General features: G+C 44.8%; 1 protein-coding gene across 2 annotated transcripts in view; it reads left to right on the top strand.

Moving 5' to 3' along the window:
* GRK3 (G protein-coupled receptor kinase 3) overlaps positions 1-22,009 on the top strand; it is a 148,843-nt gene that overhangs the window by 63,448 nt on the left and 63,386 nt on the right. For both annotated transcript variants that reach the window (XM_029049390.2, XM_029049393.2), the window contains 4 exons: positions 8,529-8,602; positions 15,279-15,380; positions 16,897-16,971; positions 21,584-21,645. In XM_029049390.2, the coding sequence (XP_028905223.1) occupies positions 8,529-8,602; positions 15,279-15,380; positions 16,897-16,971; positions 21,584-21,645 (313 nt within the window). The remainder of the gene's footprint in view (positions 1-8,528; positions 8,603-15,278; positions 15,381-16,896; positions 16,972-21,583; positions 21,646-22,009) is intronic.

Here is a 22,009-nt window from a genome sequence, read left to right as displayed (position 1 = left end):
CTAATGTTGTATTCTCCCAAGCGCTTAGCACAGGGCTGTGCACACAGTAAGCGCTCAATAAATACGATCAAATGAGAGAAGTGCAAGACCTGCCTGCCCTGGTTTTTGAGTCTGCCTCTTTGGTCCCAGGCTCTGCCTATATCTATATCTGGCTATATCTATGTCTATATTTATTTTTCTTGCTATCTACATCTATAGCTTTATATATCTTTCTCTCCCTATCTATCTACCTATCCTCCTTTCTCATCAGCAGTCTCCCTTGTATGATGAGAAAGTTGCGCATTAGATATAGATAAGATTCATAGGTAGATTCTGTGTCAGCCTCCTTGATGACCTGCCTGTCTCCTGGCTCTCCCCATTCCAGTCCCTACTCCACTCTGCTGCCTGAATAGTTTTCTACAGAAATGTTCAGTCCACGTTTCCCAACTCCTAGAGAACCTCTAGGGATTGCCCATCACCTCTGCATCAAACAGAAATTCTGCACCGTCGGCTTTAAAGCGCCCAATCACTGTGCCCCCTCCTTCCTCACCTCACTACTCTTCTACTCCAGTCCAGCCCTCACATTTCACTTCTATAATGCCCACCTTCTCACTGGACCTCAATCTCATCCATCTCACCGGCGACCTCTCGCCCATGTCCTGCCTGTGGCCTGGAAAGTCCTCTCTCCTCATATTCGACGGACAGTTACTCTCCCCCACTTCAAAGTCTCATTGAAGGCACATCTCCTCCAAGAGGCCTTCCTTGACTAAGTCCTCATTTCCTCTTTTCCCACTCCCTTCCACGTCACCTTGATTTGCTCCCTATATTTTTCCCTCCCTCAGCTCCACTGCCCTTATGAAAATATCCTTAATTTGTTTATACTAGTGTCTGTCTCTCCCTCTGGACTGTAAGCTCACTGTGGGCCGGGATTGAGTCTACCTACTCTGTAGTTATTGTAGTCTCTCGGGTGCTTAGTAGAGCGCTCTGCACACAGTAAGCTCTTGATAAATGTGATCGATATATAGATTTGAGGCCTGGAGGAAAAAGCACGGGCCTGGAAGCTAGGTGACCAGGGTTCTTTTTCAGGCTCGTGAAGTTGATCGCCCGCTTGGCGGTTGTACTTGTTTCTACCTTTCCCTGTGGGAAGCTCCTTTTATTTAGCAAGTCAGGACTTCAGGTAAGATAGCTTTAATAATGCAAAAGAGTTGAGCGTTGGTTTGGAAACAGAAGAGACGAGCAGGTGATGGAGAAGTATGATTATACCTGGTTTGGAATATACTGCAGAAATGTACATAGGAATTTTCCTCAAGTGATTGTCAGTGATTGAAGTGAAATTCTGAAAATCACAAGGAATTTCATGCGATTGCTTGCCACATTTTATTGGAACTCAAAGACTTTCTATCTTGAGATGCATTAAGTGGGAAATGAAAAATCCAAGCCACACTGGTAGGAAATGACTATTTTTTAAAGCTGTTGGAACATTTAACTTTAATTTGTTCTGTTAAGACTTGGTTTTTTTGTTTGTTTCGGAATTAGGTTTAATTACAGTGGTGTTAGTTCTCATTGCTCCATTTAAATGGTATTAGCATTTCCATTATATTGTATTGTGCTTATTTAGGGATTGAAAGTGCCACCGTTGGTTTGTTTCAACTAGACCTGAATAATTTTATGGCTATGTTTCAGAAAATGTGCTATTAAGAAGATATATACAGTGCTTGGCACATAATAAGCACTTAAATGCCACCATTATTATATACATATATAAATTGGCTTCCTTTAAAAATATAGTGGATAAAGTATGGGCCTGGGAGTAGGAAGGTCCCGGGGTTCTAATCCCAGCTCTGCCACTGCCTGTTGTGTGACCTTGAGCAAGTCACTTCACTTCTCTGGGCCTCAGTTGCCTCATCTGTCAAATGAGGCAGTGAGCCCCACGTGGGACAGGGACTGGATCCAACCCAATTTGCTCGTATCTACCCCAGTGCTTAGTACAGTGCCTGGCACATAGTAAGCGCTTAACAACTGCCATCATTATTATTTTATAGGCTTTGGCCTCCTTTAAGAAATATACATACATATATACATATGCTGGCTTCCTTTAAAATACATTTATGTATATATATATAATATAAACATACATATGTATTTTGAGTTGAACCCTAATAACTGGACACAAGTTGGCTTCCTTTAAAATATATTTTTCATTTTTTAAAGGAAGCCAACTTGTGTCCTACAACTTGACATAAACTATTCAGATGTCCTTTTTTGTGAATTTTGCTTTTGGGCCTTCTGTCTTGAAGGTGAGCCCAAGCGAGAGTGAAATCAGATAGATACCCCCTCAGGATCCTGGTAGACTGTATGGATCTGGACATAAGCATTTCGGGACTGAGGGAGGGGTGAATAAAGGGAACAGATCAGGGTGACTCAGAAGATAGTGGGAGAAGAAGAAAGGAGAGCTTAGTCAGGGAAGGCCTCTTGGAGTAGACTCTTGGAGGAGTAAGACTTTGAAGGTGGGGAGAGTGGTCGTCTGTATGGAGAGAGAGAGACTGTTCTTGGCCAGAGGCAGGACATGGGCGTGAGGTACCCCACCCCTTCACCTCTCCTCAGCTAAGCTCTCTTTTCCCCCCTTTCCCTCTGCTCCTCCCCCCCCCCCCTTCCCCTCCCCTCAGCACTGTGCTCATCGGCTCAATTGTATATATTTTTATTACCCTATTTATTTGGTTAATGAGATGGCCATCACCTTGATTCTGTTTATTGCTATTGTTTTAATGAGATGTGCATCCCCTTGATTCTATTTATTGCTATTGTTTTTGTCTGTCTTCCCTGATTAGACTGTAAGCCAATCAATGGGCAGGGACTGTATCTATTGCCGATTTGTACATTCCAAGCCCTTAGTACAGTGCTCTGCACCTAGTAAGTGCTCAATAAATACTATTGAATGAGCGAATGGTGAGACGGGTGAGATCGAGGCCCAGTAAGAAGCTTGGCATTAGACAAGCCAAGAGTGTGGAAGTGTGTGGACTGCATTGTAGTTAGGAGAGTAGTGAGGCGATTGAGGGCTTTTAAGCCGATGGTGAGGCGTTTCTGTTGGATGCAGAGGTGGATGGGCAACCACTGGAGGTTCTTGAGTGGGGAAACTCGGACTGAACGTTTCTGTAGAAAAATGATCTGGGCAGCAGAGTTGGAATATAGACTGGTGCCAGGGGAGAAACAGAGAACATGTGCACCAACTCTGTTGTATTTACTCTTCCAGAGGCTTTGTACAGTGCTCTGCACAAAATAAGCACTCAGTAAAATATGATTGAATAGAGTAGCTGAGAGTGGACAAGTGCTGGAGGTGGAACTGAATTTTGCTTTTTCTTCGTGTATTCACACTCGCTTAGGGAACTCATCCATTCGTAGGCTTCATCACCCAGGCGGCTCTGTAAAAAGCAGGCCGATCCACAGCTCCAATTCTCACCTCCCACCTCTCTCCCGCTTGAATTTTCTCTGCTCCTCCAATATGTCTCCGCTCGGATGTCCCGCTACCACCCCAAACTCTAAAGCAGCTCCCTCTCTTCCCTTCCTAATCCTCCCTAGCTTTTCCTCCCATTTCCCTCGCTCTTGACAAAATCACAATCAGCCCCATCCCCCAAACCTAGCACTCTTGGGAGCCACCTCAAATGCTTCTTTTTGTTGCACCCCCAAGATTTGAGGAGGCTCTTACTAAACACGGGCCTGGAAGTCAGAAGGATCTGGGTTCTAGTCCAGGCTCTGCCACTTGTCTGCTGTGTGGTCTTGGACAGGTGACTTCACTTCTCTGGGCCTCAGGTCTCTCGTCTATAAAATGAGGATTAAGACCGTGAGCCCCGTGGGACATGGAATGTGTATAACCTGATTGGCTTTTATCTATCCCAGGGCTTAGTACAGTGTCTGGCAAGTAGTAAGCACTTAACAAATAAAATACACACACCTGCCGCCCCCCCATCCTGACCATTCCCTCCTACCTAGATTGTGAGCCCCATGTGGGACAGAGACTGTGTCCAATCTCAATAATTTGTACCCACCCCAGCACTTAGAACAGTGCCTAGCACATAGTAAGTGATTAATTAATACCAGGAGGACTCCTCTCCCTCATTGGCCCATTCCAGCCAATCTGTCACCATTTCCTGTCAGTTCAAAGACCTGCCCCTTCCTATTACATTCCCATCCCTGGTGACCTGGCACGTCGACTACTTCGGCGGGCTCCTTGTTGGCTACTGCACATCTGTTACTTGAGTCCTTCATCCCAGCAGGTTCTGCTTTGGTCACCATCTAGTCTCCAGACAAAAGCAACTGAGTTGGGCCCCACAGGTGTGCCGAGTGTTGGTATTTATTCATTCATTCAATAGTATTTATTGAGCGTTTACTATGTGCAGAGCACTGTACTGAGCGCATGGAATGTACATATGGGTAACAGATAATTATGGTTTAAAGGGTCTGGGATCCCCAGGCTCAAAGGGGGAGGCATTCCCAGGATTGACGTGATGTCAATTCCCAATTTTGGGAGCCCAACCGGGTAGCGGGGGAGGGAGACACCAGATCTTGGAAAAGTTATAACGGGCAAGGAACATGAGCATGTGGCCTACTGGATAGAGCATGGGCCTAGAAGTCAGAAGGTCCTGAGTTCTAATCCCGGCTCTGCCACTTCTCTGCTGGGTGACCTTGGGCAAATCACTTCTCTGTGCCTCAGTTACCTCATCTGTAAAATGGGGATGAAGACTCCGAGCCCAATGTGGGACAGGGACTGGGTCCAACCCAATTATCTCATATCTACCCCAGTGCTTAGTACAGTGCCTGGCTTAAAAACAAACACAACAATAATAATTATTATTACTACTACTAATAGTAATTCTGATATGCTGTACTCTCGAAACACTTAGTACTATGATCCACACATACTAAGCTCTTGATAAATACCACTGTTGGATTGATTGGTATTTGTTAAGTGCTCTACCATGTGCCAAGCCCCGTACTAAGCGCTTAGATAAATACAAGAGCATCAGGTTGGACACAGTCCCTCGGTCCGGTGGTATTCTTGTCCAGTGGGAGAGTCCCGGATCCAGGGGGCAGAATTGGTAAGAAACCTTAGGTGATTAAAGTTATTTTTCCCTTGTCTTAACTTTGAAAACAACCGTAGAGTCAAACTTTGCCCCATTTGAAGAGGCAAAGTTTGGCCCAAAGTATTAAGTTCCAGCGGCCGCTTGGCGAAGCACATTCCCCGAGGGCCCTTGCTGCCATCTGTTGGTGCAACCAAAGAATGATTTTGGTTTCTTTTCCTCTATTAATCTATTGCCATTAATAATTATGGTACTTCTGAAGCGCTTACTATGTGCCAAGCACTCTTCTCAGCGCTGGGTTAGATTCATAGTCATCAGGATGGACACAGTCCCTGTCCCACATGGTGCTCACGGTCTTAATCCCCATTTTCCAGGTGAGGAACTGAGATCCAGAGACGTGAAGTGACTTGCCCAAGGTCCCTCAGCAGATGTGGGAGAGCTGGGATTAGAACCCAGGCTCGGGAAGCCATGCTGCTTCACAACTGTTCAGCTGCCATTGAACCGTTTTGTATCAATACCTTTGCCTTGGCATTTGCCTACAGCAGTTATGGAGTATTGTAGAAAACTGATCGGAACAACTGATTTTCCACAGCCACCTCTCTGTGTCTCAGTCACATTGTGTGTAAAATGGGGATTAAGACTGTGAACCCCCTGTAGGTCACAGATCGTGTCCAACCTGATTAGCTACTATCCACCCCAGCGCTAGGACAGTGCCTGGCACAGTGGCTCAGTGGAAAGAGCATGGGCTTGGGAGTCAGAGGTCGTGGGTTCTAATGCCGGCTCTGCCCCTTATCGGCTGTGTGACTTTGGGCAAGTCACTTAACTTCTCTGGGCCTCAGTTACCTCATCTGTAAAATGGGGATTAAGACTGTGAGCCCCATGTGGGACAACCTAATTACCTTGTATCTACCCAGTGCTTAGAACAGTGCTGGCACATAGTAAGTGCTTAAATACCAAAATTATTATTATTATTGTCTTGTCTTATGCTTTCGACTCATCTCCGACCCATAGCGACTCCATGGATCCATCTCTCCCAGATTGCTCCAATTTCCATCTGCAATCGCTCTGATAATGTATCCATAGATTTTTCTTGGTAAAAATAGAGAAGTGGTTTAATAATGTTGGGATTTGTTGGGATTTGTTAAGCGCTTACTATGTGCAGAGCACTGTTCTAAGTGCTGGGATAGACACAGGGGAAGCAGGTTGTCCCACGTGGGGCTCACAGTAATGGTTGATTGATGGTTCTCTAGACTATAAGATCATCCTCTGGACTAGAAGGCCATTGTGGATAATGAGCCTATAGTTATATCATAGTTATTATAGATAAATGTGGTTATATAATGATCTTATGGTTATATTGTACTCTCCCAAGGGTTTGGTACAGTGCTCTGCACATGGTAAGTGCTCAAAAATATGGTTGATTGTGTGGGAATGCGTCTGCCAACTCGGTTATTTTGGATAATAATAATAATAATAATAATAATTGTGGCATTTGTTAAGCGCTTACCATGTGCCAGGCACTGTACTAAGGGCAGGGGTGGATACGCACAAATCAGGTTGGACACAGTCCCTGTCCCACGTGGGGCTCACCGTCTCGATCCCTATTTTACAGACTAGGGAAGAGAATCTCCCAAGCGGCTCAGTTCAGTGCACTGCATGCGGTAAGCGCTCAGTAAATGCTCTCGATTGACTGACAGGAAATGTGTCTGCCAACTCTTTTAGGGTGAACTCTCTCAAGCACTTGGGGTACAGTGCTCTGCACCTGATAAGTGCACAACAAATATGATGGATTAACTCTGAGTGCCCAAGATGGAATAATTCCAGATTGGCTGGAGCACATCATCTAGAGAAGCAGCATAGCTCAGTGGAAAGAGCATGGGTTTAGGAGTCAGAGGTCGTAGGTTCTAATCCCGGCTCCACCACTTGACAGCTGTGTGACTTTGGGCAAGTCACTTAACCTCTCGGTGCCTCAGTCATCTCATATGTAAAATGGGGATTAAGACTGGGAGCCTCACGTGGGATGACCTGATTACCCTGTATCTACCCCAGTACTTAGAACCACAGGTGGTAGTTAGGCACGGGCCCTGAATCTCAAGAGCTCACAACCTAAGAAGTCCTCCAAAGGTAAAGAACAGCTCCCTGAAAAGGGGGACAAAGCTTCTAATAATAATAAAGGTGGGCTCCCAAGCCCGTGGTCTTTCCATTGAGCCACACTGCTTCTGACTCTGAAGCCCAGGCTCTTTCCACTGAGCCACGCTATGATATTTATGGCCTAGTGGATAGAACACGGGCCTGAGAATCAGGAGAACCTGAGTTATAATCCTGGCTCCGCCACTTGTCTGCTGCATGACTTTGGGCAAGTCGCTTCACTTCTGGGCCTCAGGTACCTCTTCTGGTAAAATGGGAATTAAATCCTACTCCTTCCTACTTAGATTATGAGTCCCATTAGGGACAAGGACTATGTCCAACCTGATTGTCTGATGACTACCCCAGCACCTAGAACAGTCCTTGGCACATAATAAGCAAATAAATTTAACAGATTAATTAACACATACCATTAAAATAAAAACAAAAACAAAAAAAACCCTCCTGGCTTAGCAACTTTTAACCTTTGGCTCCCTTTTGACCATTTTATTAGTAATTTTGATATTTGTTAAGTGCTTACTGTGCGCCAGGCACTGTACTAAGCGTCGTAGTGGATACAAGCAAATCGTGTTGGACCCGATCCCTGTCATTGCTTTCTATACTTCCACCAGATAAGAGGTAAAGTTGGAAATAAAACTTCAATCGCTAACTTTTTCTGCCCCTCGGAGGCTTTGGTAAGAAGGTGTCTGGGAGGATGGTCAAGCTAGATAATAATAATAATATGATAATATTTGTTAAGCACTTACTATATGCCAGGCACTGTTCTAAGCTCTGGGGTGGGTACAAGTAAATGGGGGTGGACACAGTACCTTTCCTACATTGGGCTCACAATCCCAATCCCCATTTAACAGATGAGCTAACTGAGGCATGGAGAAGTGAAGTGACTTGCCCAGGGTCACACAGCAGACAAGTGGTGGAGCTGGGATTGGAACCCATGACCTTTTGACTCCCAGGCTTTTACTCTATCCAATACACCGTGTAAAATGGAGTTGTAGGGAACTGCTCTAATTCATTCGGTCGTATTTTTTGAGCCCTTACCATGTGCAGAGCACTGTAATAAGTGCTTGGGGGAGGACAGTGCAACGATAAACAGGCACATTCCCTTCCTACAATGAGCTGACAGTCTAATGTACAGCTGCATTTTCAGGTGTGGCAGAAATACTTTAAATCAAATATCATCAGCTGTATGTCAGTAGAGGAAAGGGGGTGGGGAAATATACCCAGCAACCTCATATTGAAAAGGAGAGAGGAGACATAGTTCCACTGTGTCTGTAGAATTGAACTGATTTCATCTTTAGGAACCTCAAATATGTCATTTGTGTTTTCTAGGTTTCTTGCTTTTTAAAGATTTTTGTATGAATGAAATTGATGAAGCAGTCCCTCAGTTGAAGTTTTATGAAGAGGTAAGCACCTTTGCTTATTATTTCTATGCTTCTAGAGTGTAGTCAAATCTGATATTACCTGGTATTGCAGATAAGCCTATTGGATATCATCAGGTAAGCTGAAAAATCCCCCGTCAGAGCATTTAATAATGAAAAAAAAAAATCTAGGGTATATTAAGGGAGAGAAAGAAAGGGACAGTAGGTAGGTGATTAAAATGTTCAAATGAACCCTGGACTCAGCATGGCTTGGTGGTTAGAACTTGGGTCTGGGAGTCTTCTGGACCTAGTTTCTACTTTCGGCTCCACCACAAGGTTGCTGTGTGACCATGGGCAAGTCACTTCACTTCTCTGGGCCTTGGTGACCTCATCTGTCAAATGGGAATTAAGAGTGTGAGCCCTATGTACTGTGACAGGGACTGTGTCCAACCCAATTAAGGTGTATCTACCCCAGCACTTAACAAGTACCATAATTATTATTATTATGACTCTTATTTCTACCCCAGCACTTAGAAGAGTGCTTGGCACTTAGTAAGCGCTTTAAAAGTACCATTATTATTATTACTCACATAACTTGGGAAATAGAAGTGATAGTTAAATTCTACGACACCAGATCTTATATGCTTTTTAAAACCCTGTCCACAAACTGGAATTCTATGGTTTAGTGCAGCACTCTGCACCCAATAAGTGCTCAATAAATACAATGGATGGATTGAAACAGAGCTGGGGTATGGGAAGGATCACCGGAGTGGGCTGGCTGGGCCTGGGGGCAGATGGGCCCGGAGACACCGAGGTGACAAGATTCCAGGCGGGGGCCCAGAGTGGTGATGGGGCATCCATTCATTCATTCAGTCAATCATATTTATCTAGCGCTTACTGTGTGCAGAGAACCCTACTAAGCGCTTAGGACAGTAGAACAATAAACAGACACTTCCCCCGCCCACAACCACCCCACAGTCTGGGAGATGGATTCTGGGGGAGTTGTGAGGTCGGGAAGGCAAGCTGTGGAGGTTGGTGGGGGGGGGGGGGCAAAAAGCTAGCACTCCCTCAGGCGAGAGAGGTCAGAGTTGCCCTCAGGTGGAGGTCTAGAAGCTAGGACACCAAGCATTGGTGGGGCCAAGGGAAGAAGTAACATGACCCAGAGGATAGAGGTCAGGCCTGGGGGTCAGAAGGTCCCTGTGGGCATGTCTTAAAATTCTATATTGTCAATTACTTATTTATTCACATTAATGATAATAATAATAATAATGATGTTGGTATTTGTTAAGTGCTTACTATGTGCAGAGCACTGTTCTAAGCGCTGGGTAGATACAGAGTAATCAGGTTGTCCCACGTGAGGCTCACAGTCTTAATCCCCACTTTACAGATGAGGGAACTGAGGCACAGAGAAGTTGTGACTTGCCCACAATCACATAGCTGACAAGTGGCGGATCCGGGATTCGAACCTATGACCTTTGACTCCAAAGCCCGGGCTCTTTTCACTGAGCCACGTGACCTGTCTCCCCTTCTAAACTGTAAGCTCATTACAGGCAGGCAACGTGACTGCTAATTCTGTTGGATTGTACTCTCTTAAGCGCTTAGTACTTAGTAAGTCCTCAATAAATACCAATGAGTGGTTGCTTGATTGACCTGGGTTCTAATCCCGGCGCTGCCACTTGTCCGCTGGGTGACCTCGGGCAAGTCACTTCACTTACTCTGGGCCTCAGTTTCTTTATCTGGAAAATGGAGATGAAGACTGGGAGCCCCATGTGGGACAGGGAATGTGTCCAACCTGATTAGCTGTATCTACCCCAGCGATTAATGCAGTCCCTGGCACTGCGGTTAAGAAATACCATTTAAAACAAAAAAAAAAACAAAAAAGAAGAACAGGGTTAAGCACTTAGTGGAAAGAGCATGGGCTTGGGAGTCAGAGGTCATGGGTTCTAATCCTGGATCCGCCACTTATCAGCTCTGTGACTTTGGGCAAGTCACTTAACTTGCCTCAGATACCTCATCTGTAAAATGGGGATTAAGACTGTGAGCTCTACCTGAGACAATACCCCATCACTTAGAACAGTGCTTGGCACATAGTAAGCGCTTAACAAATACCATCATTAATTAATCATTAATTACCATAGCAAAACAGCAAAACAGGGCCAGTGATAAGGGAGTGAGAGTGAGGAGATAAGGAGAGTGAATAGGGACGGTGAGGGCAGGGGAGTGGATGGGAAAAAGTTTCCACAGGTTCATTCATTCACTCATTCATTCGTATTTATTGAGCTCTTACTGTGTGCAGAGCACTATAAAGAGCACTTGGGAGAGGACAACAGAACAATAAATAGACACATTCCCTGCCCACAATGAGCTTACCAACCCGACAGCAGCCTTTCCAGTGACCACCTACTTTGGAATTTAATGGTTTGACTCCATTAGGCCCAACAGGAAAAAACAAACGGGGGAAATATTTCATGACCTCGATTAGCATAAGATAGACTTTCCTTTCTTAAATGTCATCTCTTCTGGTGCCCAGATTGGATCAGACCCAAGGTATAGTTTAATGACAGATTACACACACGGTATATTCCTGAGGAAACTCCAAAGGCTTATGAGGAGGGAATGGCTGCCAGGGTCTGGTCTTTTCCTTGGTGGATCTAGCCCCTCTATCCATTTGGGTTGTTTCCTTTAAATGATTCCTGTTCTATGGCATTCGACATCCCCAAATGGCATAATTTTTGCTGGTTCATTTTCAACAACTGCCGGGTTTAGGGCAACAGTCGGTTAATTCCTTCAGTCGAGACCTGCAGGTGTTCCTCTTGGAATCCACCGTAAGGTAGCAGAACTTCCGAGGAAGTTTAAACCCCCCTCAGCCATCGCACGGCCACTTCTTCTCCTCCCTCAGTTTTGGCAGCCGGCTCCCCGTTATCTGCGATTTTTTAATTAGTCGTTTGAAGCTCATAATTGAAGATTGGGTTGATCCGGACAGATGGCGGGGTTGGAAATATTGGCCGGCAGAGGAGACGGATCTGACTTGAGTCCCGAGATTCTGATCCCGGTGACACAGAAGTTGGGGTCCCGTGGTGCTCCGAATCCCATGTACCGATGGGGCTTTCCCCCTCATTAGGTGGGTGGAAGAACCAGCGGTTGAGATCCAGGGCCTGGAAGATGGTTTTTTTTTGTTGTTGTTGTTAATGGTATTTGTTAAGTGCTTACTATGTGCCAGGTGCTGTACTAAGCTCTGGGGTGGATACAAAGAAATTGGGTTGGACACAGTCCCTGTCCCACGTGGGGCTCACAGTCTCAATCCCCCTTTTACAGATGTGGGAACTGAGGCACAGAGAAATGAAGTGTCATGCCCAAGGTCACATAGCGGATAAGTGGTAGAGCTGAGATTAGAACCCATGACCTTCTGACTCCCAGGAATGGGCTCTAGCCATTTGGCCACTGTGCTCCCTGCAGTTTATTCTACGGGATTGTCCAATTAATAGAAGTCAATGCCGTGCCGATATGACAAAGCCGCCATCTGTGTTTCATAAAATAGGGATTTTTTGCATTCATGGGAAACTGGCAATGCACTCAAAGACAACTTCCTTCCTCTCCCCGTGCATCCCGGATGCCCTCCCACACTCCTGCTGGCAAGGCCAGAAAGCGAGGGTAGGGCCAGATTTTGATTTTTGACTCACAAGAGAATAATCAATCTCAATTGGGCTGAAAATAGAGTAGCAGACGGCACCAGGCCCTCTGGTTAATCAAGATTGAGACTAATGCCAGGTGATGGGTCCAGATGCAAAGCCCACCATGTTCCAATCTGCCTGTTTGGGGTCCTATCATTTATAACAATAATAATAACTGTGGTAGTTATTAAGTGCTTACTGTGTGCCATGCATGAAACTGGGGTGGATACAAGCAAATCGGGCTGGATGCAGCCCCTGGCTCACATGGGCTCACAGTCTCAATCCCCATTTTACAGATGAGGGAACTGAAGCTCAGAGAAATGAAGTAAAATGAACACCCTCCCTCTCATATCAGACTGATAATTGCTCTTCCCCACTTCAAAACCTTATTTGAAGGCCCATCTCCTCCAAGAAGCCTTCTCTGACTAAGCCCCCTTCTCCTCTTCTCCCACTCCCTTCTGCGCCTCTCTGACTTGCTCCTTCATTCATCCTCCCTCCCAGCCCCACAGCATGTATGTATATATCTCTATACATGTGTAATTTTTAAAAATCTATTCATTTATATCAATGTTTGTCTCCCACTCTGGTCTGTGAGCTCGCTGTGGGCAGGAATGTTTCTTTTTGTTGTTATATTGTACTGTCCAAGCACTTAGTACAGTGCCTTGCACACAGTAAGCGCTCACTAAATACAATTGATTGAATGAATGAATGAAGCGACTTACCCAGGGTCAGACAGCAGACATTTGGCAGAGCCAGGATTTGAAACCATGACCTTCTGACTCCCAGGCCCAAGCTCCAACCACTACACCATGCATTTATATAATGTGGACTCCACAGATGCTAGACCCAAGAAAGAACCTTCACCTAAACAAAGACATGGCAGCCATCCTGTCGGTGCCTCAGAGGAGACGGGCCGAAGCAGGTCTTCTGTCAAGCAGTCAATCAATCCGTGGTATTTATTGAACGCTTACTATGTGCAGAGCCCTGTACTAAGAGTTTGGAAGAGGTCAGTCCTCTAGACTGTAAGCTCACTGTGAGCAGAGAATATGTCTGTTTATAGTTGTACTCTCCCAAGAGCTTAGTACAGTGCTTTGCACACAGTAAGTGCTCAATTATTTATTCATTTATTTATTTATATATATTAATGTCTGTCTTCCCCTCTAGACTGCTAGTTTATTGTGGCTAGGAATTATGTCTGTTGTTGTATTGTACTCTCCCAAGTGCTTAGTACAGTGCTTTGCACACAGTAAGTGCTCAGTAACTACAATTGAATAATAATAATTAAGGTATTTGTTAAGTGCTTTACTATGTGCCAGGTACTGCTCTAAGCACTGGGGTAGATAGAGGCAAATCGGGTTGAATACAGTCCTTGTCCCGCACAGGGCTCACAGTCTCTATCCACATTTTGCAGATGAGAGAATGAGGCCAAGAGAAGTGAAGTGACTTGCCCGAGGTCCCACAGCAGATGGGATTAGAATCCAGGTCCTTCTGACTCTCAGGCCTTTGCTCGGTCACTTATCAATCTGCTTCTCTGATAGTTTGCTACCCCTATCAATCTGGCCTGAAGCTGCATTCCTTGGCTTCTAGTTGACTCTGGAGCAGCAAAATGAGAAGCAGCATGGCCTAGCGGCTAGAGTTCGGGCTTGGGAGTCAGAGGACATGGGTTCCAGTCCTGGCCCCGCCACTTGTCTGCTATATGACCGTGGGCAAATGACTTCACTTCTCTGGGCTCCATTTACCTCATCTGTAAAACGGGAATTAAGAGTGTGAGCCCCGTGCGGGATGGGGACGGTGTCCAAACTGATTATCTTGTATCTACCCCAGTGCTTAGACCAGTGCTTGGCACATACTAAATGCTTAACAGATACCATAATTACTATTATTATTATTAATAATCCGAAAGGTAGAGTGAAGCTTCCTTAGCTCCCCGAGACAATCCAGGAGAGTTAACCGGGATTTTCTGGCTCTTCAGGGAAGTAATGCATTCTGGGTTTCCCTTTGACTGTGGATGATAGTCATCATTATCATCATCATTATTATTACTCTTTCATCCGTACACATTTCCTCACATTGCTGCCCAAGCCCCGGTTCTCAGCAAACTCAGTTGTCGATTGATGACATTCTGTCTATCGATCGTGATGTCGCACTTCTGGTTCATTCTCAATCCCGGTCAACCCAACTGCCACCTCTGACCCATTCTCAGTTCTTTTGTCTCTGTAGGCATGTATTCAATTGCATATCCGATTGCTTCTTCTCATTCCACCCTTGGTCAATATTTTTACGTCTGTCTTCCCTGTTAGAAAGTAAGCGCCTTGTAGGCCGGGGATGAGCCTTGTGCTGCTGTTGGCTTTTCCAAAAAAATTCCCAAAACAGAATGGCTTAGTGGTTAGAGCATGGACCGTTGAGTCAAGGACCTGGGTTCTAATCCCGGCTCCACCACTTGCCTGTTGTGGGACCTTGGGCGAGTGACTTCATTTCTCTGGACCTCAGTCCCCTCATCTGTAAAATGAGTAATAAGATTGTGAGCCCCACGTGGGACAGGGACTGTGTCCACCCTTGTATCCAACCCAGCGCTTAGTTCAATGCCCAGCACATAGTAAGCACTTTAACAAATACCACAGTTATCATTACTACTATTATTACTACATTGTCTTCTATTCACTAGGCTTTCAGTAAATACCGTTAGCACTACTAACTACTGTTTCACTTTTGACCAGTCAGCTTTTTATGTATTTGTTTATGACCTGCCTCCCCTGCGACATTTTATCTGATCCAGAATAATTTTCTAAACAAAGAAAAAAAAGCCCTTCTAAATCTCTGCGATCCTAGGAGTAGAACGCTTCTTATTGACTTGGTAATAATTAGCTTTCTTTCATGGGGAAAGATTTGGGATGGACTTCATCATCTGTACAAGTCATACTCATATGTACCAACAAATACCTCTTTGCGTGGGGGAAGAGATTTCTGCTTCAGCGAGTAATGTCTTTTCTGAAATAGTGTAAATATTTAGAAATCACCATTCCTATAAATGACCATTTTTTGGGGAACAGATAAAGGAATATGAGAAGTTGGATTCCGAAGAAGATCGCCTCGGTAGAAGTCGGCAGATTTATGACACGTACATAATGAAGGAGTTACTCTCTTGTTCCCATGTAAGTGGTTTGTTTTTGAAATATAATCCTCCCCTTGAACAGTTTACTCCGACATTAAATGACCTAAAATGGCCCCTCACAGATATAGCCGGCAAATGAAACAGAGAACGGGGCTGAGAGATGTCAAAATGTCCTCATTGTCAGCCTGTAACGTGAAAAATAATTTTGTCGTTTGTCTTCAAAATTGCTGCAAGTTTAAGGGGGAAAAATTGTGGAGCTTCTATAGTTTTGCTCCCAGAATTCATTCATTCAGTGGTAGTTATTGAGTGCTTACTGTGTGCAGAGCACTGTACTAAGCCCTTGGGAGAGTACAGTACAACAATAAACAGACACATTCCCTGTCCACAAGGAGCTTACAGTCTAAAGGAATACATGCAGGCCAAGGCAGAAAGCCTGAGGATCTCGGAGTCAGCACCACCCTAAGGTTTTTGCTTTGAGGAATTGTAGAAACTTGGGCTGAAGCTCAGGTCACTTCAGGAGGCCTCTTGCATGTTATTCAATCCATCAATCCATCAGTGGTATTTATTGAGCATTTTCTTTGTGCAGAGCACTGTACTAAGCAATTGGGAGAGGATAATAGAGCAGAGTTAATAGACACGTTCTACACCCACCCCAAGCTCATCCTGCCAGAGTGAAAGAAATCTTGCTCCCGTGTTGGAGAGTTTGCGAACTGCCCTGCGGGCATCGCCAAATTTGGGGTTAGGCACACTCAAGAATGAATCCCCCCGGGGCTCCTGGCAAGCCCCTCGAGGCTAGCCTGCCCCTGAACCCCAAGCAGGTCTGGACTAGCTGGTCTGTCCCAGCTCAATTCACCCACCATTGATAGTCACAAAAGTTTCCAGTAATCAGCCAGTGCCTTTGGTGCTTGAACGCAGCAGGTGAACAAAAATCACTCGGTTGTATTTATTGAGAGCTTACAGCGTGCAGAGCACTGTACTAAGTGCTTGGAAGAGGAGAATAGAACAGTAAACAGACATACTCATTTATCTGATCATTTATTGAGCATTTACTGTATGCTTAGTACTGTACTAAGCACTTGGGAGAGTAGAATATAAAAATAAACAGACACATTCCCTGCCCTCAACGAGCTTACAGCCTAGAGCGCTTGCGGTGTGCTGTGCACTGTACTAAGCATTTGGGAGAGTTCAGGAGAACAGAGTTGCGAGACATGTTCCCTGCCCATGATGAGCTTACAATCTAGAGAGGATTGAGGTATTGGAGCTTGTAGGCAAATGAACCTGGGGGTTGGAAAGTTAAGAGTTTGGTCAGACCGTTACTCACTGTGGGCTGGGATTATATTTGTTTATGGTTGGATTGTCCTCTCCCAAGCGCCTAGTACAGTGCCCTGACCACAGTAAGTGCTCAATAAACACTATTGAGCGACTGACCGACTGCAGCTGGCGGTGATTGAGTATTGGCTGAAATTTAGAATTTTTCATCCGAATCATTTTAGAGCACTGTAACGTTGGTTATGCTGGTGGAAACGTTAACCACGATTCTTGATTTTTTTCCAAAGCCATTCTCTAAACAAGCCGTAGATCACGTCCAGACTCATCTAGCGAAGAAAAAGGTGCCATCCAATCTTTTCCAGGTAAGATGCACTGGGAGTGTGCTCTCTTGCCAACTGGGAACATTCACCTTTTCTGTAAATTTATTTATGAATGGGTTTGGAATTCATGGAGTCATGTGAACTAATAAATAGAGGAAAATAGTTTGCTTAAAAATAAACAAAACGGGAAATATTTTCCAAACCGAGTATCTTAGTTTAGTTTTTTAGGAGTGTATGTGTGTTCTTGCCTCAAGATGCATTGACATTTGATTTGCTTGTATCCACCCTAGTGCTTAGTAGTGCTTGACATAATAAGCACTTAAAAAATACCGCAATTATCATGTTCAAATCATCCTCTTTCTGCTGAGAACTTTCTGAAAAACATTGAAGGTGCTATTTTGTGTTCATAGAACTTTTCTCCCTTTGTGGCCCATTGCTTATTTTGTTCTATTTTGTTCATTTACAGTCAGGACTCCCATTGAGAACAATGGTAAAGGTTCTGGTCCTGAGACCTGCTTGGAGGATTTTTTTGTTTTTATTGTATCTGTTAAGCACTTACAATGTGCAGGCACTATACTAAACACTGGGGTAGTTACAAGTTAATCAGGTTGGGCTCAATTCATGTCCTACATAGGGCTACCAGGCTTCATCCCTATTTTACAGATGAGGAAACTGAGGCATAGAAAAGTGGCTTGCCCCAGGTCACCCAGCAGGCAGGCGAGGAGACCCGATGAGAACTCGGGTCCTCTGACTACCAGGCCCGGGTTCTTTCCTCTAGGCCACGCTGCTTCTCTAAGAAAAGTGGAGTGACCTGCCTAAGGTCACGCAGCAGACAAATGGCAGAGCCAGGATGAGAACCCAGGTCCTCTGACTCCCAGGCCTTCGGCTCTCTCCACTAGACCATGCTGCTTCTCTGTGAGAAGTGAGTGACTTGCCTAAGGTCACACAGCAGACAGGTGGCAGAGCTGGGATTAGAACCCAGATCCTCCGGCTCTCGGTCCCGGGCTCTCTCCATTAGGCCGCCACGCTGCCTCCCTCAAATAAGATGCTCGCACCAGTTATATGCGCAGTGTCATATGCATTCTTCATGCGCTGCCCGCCACATTTCCCCAGCTACCACTAACAAATCGAGGCCACGAAGATCAGCATTCAGACAGTAACGCTTTTCCAAGGGCTGTTGGCTAAAGTTACCCTGTTGTAGTAAACAATCAATAACTTATTGATTTAGACAAAGAAAGACCCATTGGAATCAAAAGTAAATCTTTCTCCCAGAATATTTTCCCTCGGGATTTTTAGTCTGCCTTCAGGACAATTTGAACTTGTTCACGCCACCCTAGTTTGTGAAAGGAGAGTCCTTCTACCTGAGGGGAAGTTAATCGGTCAATCAGTGGTATTTATTGAGCGCTTACTGGGCACAGAGCACTGTACTAAGCACTTGGGAGAGAATAATGAGTCGGTAGACACATTCCTTAAACGACTGGGCCTTGAGATTTTTCTCAAGTTCTCTCATTTATTGGTTCCATAAATCATTGCCTTGAGGTTGCCGTGTCCTTCACCTCTCCTAAGGAGTGGCGGGTTTGCAAAGAAAGGACCTCATGCATTTTCCACCCTTTGGAACCAAGAGTCATTGTTTCTCCTCAAAAAAATCCTCACCCTGCTTTTTGTGTTTTTTCTATAGCGGTTGAAATGACATAGAGGGAGGTGATTAGAATTCCCAACTTAATAATGTACTTTCAACAGTCGCTTTCAGCAATAAATGAAGTAAGAAAGTATAAAGAAGCTGAAAAGGGGTGCATTTTTCTCCTTCTTGAATCATGAAATCATTTTGTAGTTTGTCAAGTAAATTGGTTTTATTTTAAGAATATATTCCCCTGAGACATATTTGCAAGTACCTAGATCTCACTGGATAAACCTAATTGCATCTTATGGAAAACCGTGGCTTATTTTGTTTCTCTGTCGCTCGGATGTGCATTTTTCTCCTCCTTTGAATCATGAAATCATTTTATGGTTTGTCAAGGAAATTGATTTTTTTAAGAATGAATTCCCCTGAGACACACTTGCAAGGTACCTAGATCTCCCTGGATAAACTTAATTGCATCTTATGAAAAACCATGGCTTATTTAGTCTTTCTATCGCTTCGGCGTTCGTTCTCTGGCAGTGAAAATCTCCTGCTGGGGGGTCACTGAAGCGACGTGGCTGTTGAAATGCGGGTTCGGTGGTGGTACCCGAGTTGTCAGCCCCTGGACCCAGTTTCATTGCTGCTTGGTTAACCATTTAGAGGTTTTCCCAGTTTCCAAGTGTGCCCACATTTGCATTGGGCAGGCTTCGAAAATTGTCCAGTTTGGCCTGGTATAGTTGTATAGCTCCCAGCCTAGGGGTTTTCTTTTGAATCCCCTGAGGTTTAAAGATCAGGAGTTGATTGTAAAACAGTGAAACTGCTATGAAAATGAGTGTACATTTTCTCATAATGATGGCATTTGTTAAGCTTTTACTATGTACCAGGCACTGTTCTAAGTGCTGGGGTAGATAAAAGCTAATTCATTCAATCAGTCGTATCTATTGAGCGCTTACTGTGTGCAAATCACTGTACTAAGCGCTTGGGAGATTACAGTATAACAGCAGACACATTGCTGCCCAAAGTGTGCTCACAGTCTAGGGACAAGCTCACAGTCTAGAGTTAAGCGTTTTGCATTGAGTCCCTCTTCCAGATGGGGCTTACAGTCCTAATCCCTATTTTACAGATGGGGAGACTGAGATCTAGAGAAGTGAAGTGACTTGCCCAAGGTCACCCAACAATGGTAGAGCCAGGATTAGGAACCAGGTTTTTCTGACTCCCAGGCCTGGGCTCTATCCAGGGGGCCATGCCACTTCCTGGTTCATGGTGAACACTAAGTCTAAATGCTGTTTTTTTAAATTCAGTTGCTCCCCCTGTTCCTACAAACTGTGCAACCTGGTGATCCGGCACTCTTGGCTAACTTTTCCCTGCAGCCATAAAAGCCCGCCACCGCCACCGTGATGTCCAAACACTATAATTCCTTCCACATTCCTCCTCCTCTTACCTTGCTCCCATCCAGGTCTTCTGCTTCCAGCCATTTTTCATCCCCCTTTTGCACCACTTGCTCTCCCCTCTCTTCCCCAAATGCCCCAGCACTTTTTTCATTTTTTTAAACTAACCCTGATGATGCCACTGGCTCTTGGCAGCTATGGGCTTAGTAGCAAGAGCACGGGCTCGGGAGTCAGAGGTTGTGGGTTCTAATCCCGGCTCTGCCACTTGTCTGCTGTGTGACCTTGGGCAAGTCACTTAACTTCTTTGGGCCTCAGTTCCATCATCTGTAAAATGGCGTTTAAGACTGCGAGCCCCACGTGGGACAGAGACTTTGTCCGACCTGATTAACTCGTACCAACCCTACTGCTTAGAACAGTGCTTGGTACATAGTAAGTGCTTAACAAATGCCATAATTATTATTAGTATTATTGTCAGTCAATCAGTGGAATTTATTGAGCGTTTACAGTGTACAGAGCACTGGACTAAGCACTTGGGAGAGTCCAATATTACAGATTTGGTAGACACGTTCCCTGCTCACTGTGAGCTTACACTCTAGAAGGGGAGATGGACATTAATATAAATAAATTACGTATATAAACCTAAGTGCTGTGTGACTTAAAGTGGGGTGAATAAAGGGAACAAATCCATCGCAAGGGTGATGCAGAGGGAGAGAGAGTAGGAGAAAAGAGGGCTTAATCTGGGAAGGCCTCTTGGAGGAGGTGTGCTTTTAATAAGGGCTTTGAAGGTGGGGAGAGAGCGATTGCCTTTGGGCTGCACAGCTTCAATCAGTCAATTCATGATATTTACTGAGTGCTGTACTAAGCGCTTGGGAGAGGATAGTGTATCAGAGTTGGTAAGACACGTTCCCTGCCCACATTGTTATAGACTGTGGTGTTGTACTCTCCCAAGCACTTAGTACACTACTCTGCACACAGTAAGCACTCAAAAATGCCACTGATTGATTGAAAGGGAGACACATTAATATAAATGAATTATGGATCTGGATGTAAGTGCTGTGGGGCTGGGGAAGGATCGAATAAAGGGTCCAAATCCAAGCACAAGGGTGACGCGGAAGGGAGGAGGAGGAGAGGAAATGAAGCAGCAAGAAAACTGACTAGATCTGGTGGAGTCAAACAGAGGAGCAGCGTGGCCTAGTGGATAGAGCCCGGGCCTGAGAGTCAGTAGGACCTGGGTTCTAGTTCCTGGCTCCGCCACTTGTCTGCTGTGTGACCTTGGGCAAGTCACTTGACTTCCTTGAACTTCAGTTAATTCATCTGGAAAGTGGGGTTTAAGACTGTGAGTGTCAAGTGTCAAGTGTCAAGTGTCAAGCTGATTGCCTTGTATCTATTCCAGCACTTAGAAGGGTGCCTAGCAGAGAGTAAGTACTTAACAAATACCTTAAAAACAGGAAAACAAAACTCCTGCTACTGATTTAGAGTTTGTGCGTTTGCCCTTTGGTTTCCTTTGGCTTTCAGTTTCTGACTCTGAGGGGTTTTCTTCAGTAAGGCTAATGCTTCACATTATTGTCTTCACTGACTCGTATTAACGTTTGTATTTTAGCATTTCTCGCTTTCAACAGAGTGGTGTTTTTTTTCTCGTCCTTTCCAGCCATACATTGAAGAAATTTGCAATAGTCTCCGGGGCAAAATATTCCAAAAATTTATGGAGAGGTACGGACATTTACATATTCAAGTAGACGTCACTTAGCAGCATAATAGGATTTGAGGTTCTCCATGTGTTAAGCTTGATTGTCTGTGATCTTAGGTCTTGGAGGTACTCATGGGAAGGTATCCTTTTGAAGCGGCTCTAAATTTAGCAGGTTTGTCATGTTGAATGGCATTAGAATGCAGAACAAACTACAGTCTCTCAGTATCTGAATATTCTAAATTTGTCTTGATTAAAGTCCCAATCCCGGTAACACTGTTAATGAAACATTACCTTCTGACTTTCCCTTCAACATGAGGAATTCAGACATTGGTATTTAATAATAATAATAACTGTGGGTTTTGTTATGTGCTTACTATATGCCAGGCA

Source organism: Ornithorhynchus anatinus, chromosome 21 (genome assembly GCF_004115215.2).
Source record: "Ornithorhynchus anatinus isolate Pmale09 chromosome 21, mOrnAna1.pri.v4, whole genome shotgun sequence".
NCBI lineage: Eukaryota > Metazoa > Chordata > Mammalia > Monotremata > Ornithorhynchidae > Ornithorhynchus > Ornithorhynchus anatinus.
Note: the sequence above shows the minus strand (reverse complement) of the source record. Positions and strands in the feature narration are given on the sequence as shown.